Source organism: Azolla caroliniana, unplaced genomic scaffold, assembly GCF_043228905.1.
Source record: "Azolla caroliniana isolate FFs.n. ecotype wild unplaced genomic scaffold, voAzoCaro1.0.p SCAF_18, whole genome shotgun sequence".
NCBI classification, from domain to species: Eukaryota; Viridiplantae; Streptophyta; class Polypodiopsida; order Salviniales; family Salviniaceae; genus Azolla; species Azolla caroliniana.
In genome coordinates this window covers 10650457-10660801 of record NW_028230453.1, presented here as the reverse complement: position 1 = coordinate 10660801, position 10345 = coordinate 10650457, and the positions used below count along the sequence as shown (strand labels likewise).

The window sequence follows — 10345 nt, the reverse complement described above, 5'->3', positions numbered from 1 at the left end:
AACCCAAAACCTTAGGTTACATAGGTCGAGCTCTTGACCATTATACCATCTATTGTAATATGTAGAATATTATTTTCATTTAAGTTTTATTATGGAAAATTGATGTATATTCCAGATTTCTCTAGAACATTCTAGAAACTTCAAGAGTATTCCTGAGAATACTATAAAAGGAGGCACAAGGCATTATTTCGAACCAAATCGGTTCAACGCCAGTCTTAAGCCTCCTAGCTACTATTGTATACTCTCTTCACACAATATATATCTTTTATCATCATTCTCTCTCTCTCTCTCTCTCTCTCTCTCTCTCTCTCTCTCTCTCTCTCTCTCACTCTTTCCTTCTCTCAAGAGTTCTACACCTCCCTTAGTACTAATCCTCATCTTTTAGTAGTAATTCCTTCTCTGTCTTAGTATTGATCCTGACAGTTTGAACCGATTTCCCGTCCTCCTTCCGTCTCCTCCTTTCCTCCTCTTCCTTTTATCTTCTTACATATCCCTTTTTCCGGTCTTCTTTTCGGTTTCCCTCATCTTCTTACCCCTTTCTTCCCTTCATACTAATCCTCTTATCCTCCCTAGTAAAATGGAAACTGTCAGCGCTCAGGAATATCAATCTGTTTTCTCGGAGCTATAGTGCTTAAAGGAGAAATTTGTAGCACTAGAACAAGAAAATCATAGTTTGTTGGGGGATCTTCAACAAATAGCGCTGGAAAAACAACAACATGGGGAGTTGACATTACGTGTACAACAACTTGATGCGACTATTGTATCATTACAACATCAAGGATCAAGCACTCAAGGGATTCACAAAGAACCCAAGATCGGTCTTCTTGCAAAATTTAATGGGACTCGATCACAGTTTAGAGGTTTTTTGAACCAGGTACGTTTAGTGATTCAAATGCATCCTTCTCGATATCCCACCGATGCATCACGAGTGGGACTAGTAGGCACCCTACTTAGTGGCTTAACGTTGGCATGGTTCGCTCCGTTGTTGGAAAAGGAATCTCCATTACTAAACAATTTTGAAGAATTTATAAGTGAGTTTAAAGCCAGTTTTGGAGATACTGATAGCATAAGAACTGCAATCAACAAAATCTAGCAATTATGCCAAGGTGATTGTCTAGCCTCCGCATACGCTACAGATTTCCGCCTACTCGTCGCCGATATCCCTTGGGATTATCAGGCATTGATGGAGAAATTTCGTTATGGTTTACGCAACAATGTCAAGGATTTACTCTTGACCTTCCCCGAAGAACCAACGACATTCGGAACGACAATTCTAGATGCCAAGGGCAAGATCAGAGTCCACCTACGCCTCAGTGGTAGCGAAACCTTTTCCGAGGGAGTCATATAATGCATATCCAACAAATACTCCGACTCCAATGGAAACAGACAAGTGTATGGTTCCAATACCATCAATATTGCAAGCACTATTGTTACCAAGATAAACTTTTCCATAACTGCCTGCGGCAAATGTGGTAAAGCACTCCAAACATGGGGTAACATGAAAAGAAGCCCTAGAGTCTACTATCCATGTTTGTGTCAATCCATCATCGATTGACAATAAAGCATCAATAACATCTGTTTTGGTGATTTGCATGTCTTGAACATGAGCTATGAAGGCATCACATGTAATACAAAGTACATCACCATCTTCACCAGATAGGTCTTCAATGATAACATTTGAAGTCATATTAGCTTTCTCTATTGTATTAAATTTATCATTTTTTTTTTCTTCTCTCCTACATTCTTCTTCCTTTCTAGTTCCATCTTCAAATATCTACAATCAGGTTTCTTATGACCTTTATGGCCACACTAATAGCATGTGATATCTTGTTGCTTTCCTTTCCCTCTACTCTTACTTCTATTTCTTTGTCCTACATTTGGGTTCCTCATATCATATCTCCCCCTAATATTGTATGCTGAACCACTACCTTCTCCGCTAGATTGTCTTCTAATCTCTTCATTGAGAATAGAGCCCCGCACACCATCGAAGGTCAAGGTGGGGCTATTAGATAGTGAAACAACTAATGTTTCCCACAAATCAGGTAAAGTCATAAGTAAGAAAATAGCTTTGAGCTTGTCATCAAAAGTTGGTAATCCTGAATCTTGTAGTTGGGAGAGAGTACCTGTGAATAACGATAGATGGTCTGTTGCACCTTTCGACTCATCAAGCCTCATACTGACAAGTTTTCTCATTAAATGCATCTGATTCACAGGAGTAGTATTCTCATAAGTTTTCTTAAGTTTATCCCAAACTTGATGGGCAGTAATCAAGCCCTTTATATCTACAAGAATTTCATCAGAAACAACCATTTTAATATATGTAATGGCTTTCTTATTCAGAGTGTTCCAAGCATCATTTTCCATGCTCTTTGGTTTCGAAAGAGGTTTTTCATTTCAGTTGAATTGGAGGCCATTGCTCCCAAGATTTATGACAGATGCCTTCAGAAAATTGAGCAAAATACTAATAGGAAAGGTTCTGACAGATTTTTTTTTTTAAAAAAATAAAAAAATTTGTGTTTTCTGCTGATTTTGAATCTAAAAAACACAGCAAAGCAGAGGAAAGAGATTTGGCTCTGATACCAATTAAAGGTAAAGAGGGATGTTTGAGGGAGCAACTATTGATTGATGACGTTCAACAAAAAGACTGTAGTAGAGATGAGAGTAGAGGCACAGATTTTTGGGTGTACCCAACTGCCTTGATTGGTACACAAGAAAAAAAGGTTATTATATTAGTTAACCCTACAAAGAAAGAGGTGTGTTCACATTACAAAAAGAGGTGTCTTGTCCAGGTGAACAATGTGTTCACATATACGAATAATTATCTAATTTGTGAATTACGGGCCTTTACACCTAACAATAAGTACTGACATGTACTTCAATGCTCATATTGAGCGACTGACACTAACTCCTAAGAATATGCCTACGTACTAGGCTAGGATCGTAGGCGTCTAATGGCCTACCGGTTACACTTAGATCCAGACACCGATCCGGGTCTTGGCTTATTCAGCTGATAGGATCATGTATAGCTTGCTCGCTCAACAGTTAGCTTTCACAAGCATGCACCTTAAGTTCACGACAACGAAGCTCCTTATATTGGGGAGTTTGAAAGAACTCCATCTCTTAATTGTGCTACTCATTCAAAACAATCAACATCATCACTAGATTTAAAAACACACGATATTGCTTACTTCATTCCACTACGTATACACACTAGAGCTATATATTCTCTAACTTCTATGTGTACTTAGAAAGGAGAGTTTGTTCCCACTCGAGAAGGAAAGTGTCTTCTCATGGACTTTTTTTCTTGAGGTAGCTAATGAGTTAGGAGCTTTTATCAAGCTCGGACGATTTGACGTGCATGTTCATATGTTCAACTCTCTATGAATCCAGAATCTAGAAATCATTGTGATTGTCTTTGCATCAGTGATTGATATAGTTAATGTGATATCTCGAAGAATCGTTATATTCTCTTTTTTTATTCCTTTACATGTCGAGAGAGTGTGTGAATGTGTATGTAGGGTCAAGGTTGTAGCCAACAAGGCCATGGTTGCGTGCATACATTTCAACTGGATAACTTAGAATCGGAGAGACGACCAAGCAAGCATGCCCAATCACTGAAGCAGCCAGCTAGGCAACAAGGTTGGCACTCACTCGCTGCCCATACAACACAACACAACACGCTGGGTGGGTGGACAAAGCACAAACCGGCCTTACATTTCGACTGGATAACTTAGAATCGTAGAGACAACCAAGCAAGCATGCCCAACCACTGAAGCATCCAGCTAGGCAACAAGGTTGGCACTCACTCGTTGCCCATACAACACAACACAACACAACACAACACGCTGGGTGGGTGGACAAAGCACAAACCAGTCTTACTTACATTATACATACATATATATATATTTGTATGTATGTAGCTCACTCATTCTTCTTCTTCTTCATGTACATCATCATCATCTTCTTCTTTTCTTCTTCTCGCCGTTGGTGGGAGAGAGAGAGAGAGAGAGAACCTTTTGGTATCCACAGAACCCTCTCATTTCCCTCAGACTCCCTCATTCTCATTCTCCATAGCTAGCTATAGCTTATAGCTATATATATATATATATATATATATATAAATCGTCCGTCCATCCATGTTGTCGATGGCAGCTCACGTCGTGTTTCCTGCTGCTGTTCAAATTTATCATCATCACACAGGCACCCATTCGCCTACCAATAAACTCAACGGTGCACCCAGATTACATATAACCACAGACTCAAGAAAGCCATGGCGGGTGTTCAATAATCTTTCAATCGCTGACGATGGAAATTACAGATTCAGTAGCGAAACTGAAAACAGTAGCCATCTCAATACCTATACCAGTGGAAACAAAGAATCAGAGGAATCGGGAGAAGAATCAGAAGAGGATGAGCCGAGGATTTATGTTGGGAATCTGGCATGGGCATGTACGAGCGATGAACTCTCTGAACACCTCCGAGGAGCAGGAACTGTCGAACTAGTAGAGGTATGTAGTAATCTGAATAAAACTCCAGAAAATGCCCGTGTAATCTTTCTTTAGTCTGCCAAAATGACCCGCATTTTTTGTTATTTCCTCTAATACTGCCCCCTTCCCTTCGAAAAAGAAGAGGAGGAAAATTCAAAATGGATTCGAACTTGCAAAATTCTTGAATTGCACATTTAATTGAGGAGCTTAGTTGGCACACACCATCAAGGAGGCAGGTGGTGAATGATGATGTTATTATAGGAGAAGTCATGGGAATTCGGGGAAATGAATACATAAAAGAGTGGGGTCTGATGTTGAGCGATGGTGTTTGAGGAAATGCAGGAAACTCGATGGCATTTGGAGAAAAACAAATCTCATCCCCTAACACAACCAACAATGGCAGCAATCAATGTGCCCATGTCATGTATATTAGTGAAATTCTTGACCATCTGGGCCCAATACTCAGTTTCACACATGCTATGGGAAAATGCTTCACTTTTGTTCTCTACGGAAAATAATAAAATTTACTCCTGCATGATAATATTTGAGCTATCATGCAAAGAGTATACAAAAGTATATCATAAAAGTCAGTAATAATCCTGATCATAGATTGCCCAAACAAGCCGGGCACATAGGATACAAATCCGCTCATTTGGCTGGGTGCTTGACAGTATGAAATGCTTTAAGAGATGATGGGGGGTAAAAGATCTATTGGAGCTTTCAGATGATCCTATGAAGTATGTGATCATTGAGGATATATTATTAGAGGCACTAAGGATGAAGTCGCAACATCCTAAACAAGAAAAGGAAAATGCTAATCGCATCTCACTACCCCCATGAGCCTTGGCTCTCGGAGAGCCTTGACATTTGTTGTTCAAACTCACTCACACAAGTTAGGTGTTGAGGTAGCATCATGGAATAATAATGCAAACATGAAGATATGCAAGGGATGCAATGAAAACCTAGTCGAGGATGCGATGCAATGCAAACATAAAACCCATGGGATGTTGAACTGTACAAATAAACATGGGTTTCGTCCTACACCAAATTGACCATTACTAGCAAATAGAAAACCGCTATACCAATAGCTTGTTCCAAAGCAACCATGATTTGCAATACTATAATAAAAACGAAAAGCATTGGGTATCCACTCATTATGCCACAAGCTCCAGGTTCAAAAGGAATCAAACTTCAATGGAAGTACAAGAAAGGGAACAACGGACTACCTTGGTCAAAAACCTATAGAAAAGTAGATTGTAGCATTACATGGTTGGAAGATAGGCTTAAATTTGCCAAGCAATTGTGTCTTTAAACAATCACCAACCTTCAAGAGAAATTGTGCAAAAAAATACATACCAACTGAAACATTTTACAAAAGTACCATCATAACATAAACTAGAACGATAGATGGATTGAATGTCCAATTGGTGGTTCAAAGCAGCAAAGAGGGTCTGTGGGTTCCCAAAAAATACATACATTGTTGACCGCAATACTTTTCTATGGAGTAATAACATCTCTAGCTCCATTGTGAAGGAATTTGAAAATGTCCAAAAGCATTTTGTTTACAAAGTTCTTCCCAAGTGAAGGTAGAAAAGGTAATACCTTCTTCTACTTGAGGCCAGATCATTACCTTTCCAAATGCCATTCAAGACCACTTAATACCCAGAATGCTTTAAATTAGTTGTTCAGCGTCAATTATAAGGTAACCTTAGAAAAATCAATTGTTTACACCTTTGGAATTGCAGTAATAGTGAAACTCATCAAGGTGGTATAATAGTAACTGAAAATCAGTGTTATTCTAATTTATGGTAACTTCCAAATGCCCTAACTTAACCAAATACCCAGAAATTTGTTTTCTTTTGTACAAATTATTTCTTGCATTTTTGGTAAGTTGGTTAACTTAAGTGGGAGGTATGGAAATCTCTTTTTAGTGTTGAGATTTCTTCTTCTTGGATCAAAACATTCATTTACCGTATAAATCTCCCTAGGTTATTTATGATCGAGAAACTGGACGAAGCCGAGGGTTTGCTTTTGTAACAATGGGATCAATAGAAGAAGCCACCACGGCTGTTTCAATGTATGATGGTGTCGAATTCATGGGTCGAAGACTAAGAGTAAGTTTCCCGGATGGATCCCGTAATGAATTAGGACCCATTCCTAATTCGTCTGCCTTTCCAAACTCTTCTTTGAGTAATGCCAACAAGCTCTTTGTGGGTAACTTGCCTTGGGGCATGGATGATATCACTCTAGAGAATATATTTAGCGAACATGGAAAAGTCCTCGAGGCTCGGATTGTGTATGATCGAGAATCGGGACGATCCCGGGGTTTTGGATTCGTGACTCTTTCCTCTTCTGATGAAGTCAATGAAGCCATCACGAAAATGGATGGTGCGGTGAGTAAATAAATACCCTTAACGTTTCATTTAAGTTATTATTATTATTATTATTATTATTTCAAAGGAGTTATATTCTTTTTCTGCTTTATTTCTTTTATGATGTTTTGTAGGATGTTCAAGGGAGGCCGCTGAGAGTAAATTTGGCTTCCAGTAGACCTTCTTCGAGACAAAGCTTCTTTTAGATAAACCGGTCGATTGGATTGGAGTTGAATCGAAGAATGCAGAGGCATTTCATGTGACAAAATATTGTGACCGTCTACATCTCTGCAAGACATGTAGGCTTTCCGGAAAGAATTGTCTGGTTTCTTTACCATTAACCACAGTGGAATATGATGACCCCTCTCGTTTTCTTTTGGTATTTTCAATTTACTTATTTATCCATGGTTAGAGTGTTTCATTTGTACCAAGCCTACCTCCCTTGGTTAGATTTCTATCTTGTATCATGATTATTTATCCATCAATCGATAAGAATTTGCTGAACATGATAACTTAGATTTTCGGAAAACAATCAAAAGTAGAAACATACCCTTGAGATAAAACGAAAGGAAAAACAACTTGTCCTTGTTATTGATACAAGTAGCTATTATGTTGTAAATTCGTGTGGTGATATCAACTAGGCATGGTTGACATTCAATGATTCCATTTCCCTTTCTGTGTATTTTATCATCATTATCATGATCAGCAATGTATATTTATTAATGCCATTTTCCTTTTCTGTGTCTATTATTATGATCATCAATGTATTTTGCATAGCTTTATCTATAGTTTTCATCCAAGTTTGATCGTTGGGTGTCATGTGATATCCTTAATTAATCAGGTTTCTATCAAGAGCTGGTTTGAAAGATGGAGCATTGAGAAATGACTTCTTGATATTTTGGTAGTTGTTATTAACATCAAACCAAATGTTTCCATAAATCCATTCCATAAGATGATTATGCTTGTTATCAAATGTAAACACACAAGATGATTGTTAAACTCCCATCATTCAAGCTACCAATGGTCAAATGAGATGGAAGGAGGTAGTTTGGCTCCACCCTATGCAAAGTGTTGCAATGGAAAAATCGAATCACTACTCATGGTTGTAAGTCATACCCTTCATAGAAATTGTGTTTTCTTGCAAACAACAAGGACGAGACGTGCAAAGGATCCCATAAATTCTAGGTGAAGCACAAGGGGAGTGTAGGTTTGGAAATAAATTTCAAGGTTGAAGGAATATGTTATTGTAAATAATTTTGGTACGAAAAGGATAAGGCAATTCTTCACATGGTCCCTTAATAGTTGGAGGAATAGGCATGGGATTAATTATTACCTCAATACCAAGAATCCCAATGTGTTTCAAAACACTAAGGCAACGTAAAGGCTTGGTGATGTATATGACCAAAAGCCTAAAACAAAGAAAAAGGCGCAAATAAATTCTATGGATTTTGAAAATACAAGTTGCTTGATGGAGCACATTTTCTTGGCAAGAACCAACATGTAACAAACGTATTGATGTATTTGTGATCTTGTAGGGACTAGGATAAGGTGAGGAAAGGACATAGAATCCAACAATGCTATGATAGAACAATACTTTGATAGATCGAGGCCAACTTGGTAATATAAACTAAAGTGGAAAACACTCAAGGGGATTGAGTCTTTAGATATGATTGGGGTTCCACATACATGCATATTTTCCATGAAACCCCCATTGTGGCGAATTATACTCATCTACCCTTGTGAATATGCTTATACAAAGCTTTTTGGAGTTAAAGAAAATAACCCTTGGGTCTATAAACAAGCATGATATCCTCTTTTGCAAACATTCTCAATTTTAATTTAGATAACTTGCATATTTACATTGAGGGATGTAAGTCACTCATACAAATATGCATACATGCATATATACATAGACAAACATCCATACTAACGTCTATGTCCTCGTTTACCCTTTATGTTTTTCTCCTTTATAGAATAATATGGGATATTTGTTTTTTCCACAAATTTCTTTGTAAATCATTTGATCAAACATGTTATTGAGGAAATTATGTAGGACTGAAATCTATTTAGTATTGTATGACCTTCAAATAAGTAAGTGGACATTTGTTTCTAGGAACTAAGATCATGTGATTACAATACACACAAGGATCATGCATGATAACTATGATGAATGCAATGCATTGGAACAACTTTCCATGCCCTTAAATGAACTCTTTGCAGTAGGACATTACAATGAGTTGTATGTAGCTCTCATTGGAACAAAAATATCCCCTAGATCTTAACAAGTTGGACATGCCATTTAACATGCAAGGGAGTTGGTATATTGTCTACATACAAATAAAACATGTTGACGTGGATCATATGTCATGTGTCAAGCATGTTCTTGTGGACAAGAGAAATTGATTGTGTGCCTCCTATTCCATATGCATTGAGAATGAGAGGTCATATGTAATAATGTATTATTGTTACGAGCATAACCATAATTGTAGTTGTCGACGAATTCGTAAGGATGAAGGGTAATGCTTGAGTAAACTTTCGTGAGTGATAACTTTAGAGTGTTTTATCAATTGGTTATTTTTGATAAAAATAGCAACCAAGTTTAATTACATACAAGGACCTAGGGTTTGAGCTTACATAAGAAGGTTGCCGACCTTTATGAAGGGGGATCTGTTTTTTATTGTTTTGGAGATAGAGACTCTAATAGTGTGGGAAAACTCTAGCTTCATACACATGTGCCTTCTTCTTCAAACCTAACGTATGATCCAAATCTGTACTTAGTGGTATGGGGCACCAATGGGGGACTCATATCCGTTCCTCACCTTCTCTGTGCTCTTTCTTCCTTATTTTCTTGTTTAATTATGCTTAACGTTAATTAAGATTCTAACAAAGTCTGGTTAATGTTTTATGGTGGTGGCTTGTGCATTTTGTGATCTAGGATCAAGCAACTCATGAGACTTTGATATTCTCTGTTTCTTTGTTTTTTTTAATTGTGTTCAGATTTTCTTTTGTTTACGCTCTTTCGAACATTAGATGTTTGGCTCATCAACATGTCAGTTTTTAAGTGGAGGTTTAGCCTCGTATTAATACCCCTTAAGGATTTTGTCACTTTCGCAACAATCATAACATGATGATTTATTTATTTTTATCTTAAAATAAATAATCATATTTATTTGTGTTTTTTATTTATTAATATACATATATTTATGTATATGCATATATATATATATATATATATACTTTTTTTATTTTTTATTTTTCATGAGCAGTTTGCAAAATCGACAACACCTAACTATTGCCAAGTTGTAGTTGCCCACATTAGTGCCAGCCCTGCGGGTTTGTGTGGCGGCACTACAAGTTAGTACAACTTGCTACTGTAGGTCATCACCACCTAATTTTTCTACTCGGAAATTTTCTTCTCTTGAAGATTATGTTCATCATGTTAGGACTCAATTCCAAACATTCGTTCTCGAGGGTGAACAGTGGTGG

General features: G+C 37.5%; 1 protein-coding gene across 1 annotated transcript; it reads left to right on the top strand.

Moving 5' to 3' along the window:
* The first annotated feature begins 4102 nt into the window (after positions 1–4102).
* Positions 4103–7529, top strand: LOC147852408 (28 kDa ribonucleoprotein, chloroplastic-like). The gene is made up of 3 exons (XM_087334353.1): positions 4103–4508; positions 6476–6880; positions 6994–7529. The coding sequence occupies exons 1-3, from the start codon at positions 4137–4139 to the stop codon at positions 7063–7065; spliced, it is 849 nt and encodes a 282-aa protein (XP_087190479.1). The 5' UTR covers positions 4103–4136; the 3' UTR covers positions 7066–7529.
* Positions 7530–10345: the final 2816 nt, after the last annotated feature.

Excerpts from the sequence above, each read along its gene's own strand:
- LOC147852408 (XM_087334353.1), top strand. The coding sequence starts at position 4,137 with ATGTTGTCGATGGCAGCTCACGTCGTGTTTCCTGCTGCTGTTCAAATT. Across the intron at positions 4,509-6,475 it reads GAACTGTCGAACTAGTAGAG|GTTATTTATGATCGAGAAAC; the intron begins GTATGTAGTAAT and ends AAATCTCCCTAG. Across the intron at positions 6,881-6,993 it reads TCACGAAAATGGATGGTGCG|GATGTTCAAGGGAGGCCGCT; the intron begins GTGAGTAAATAA and ends GATGTTTTGTAG.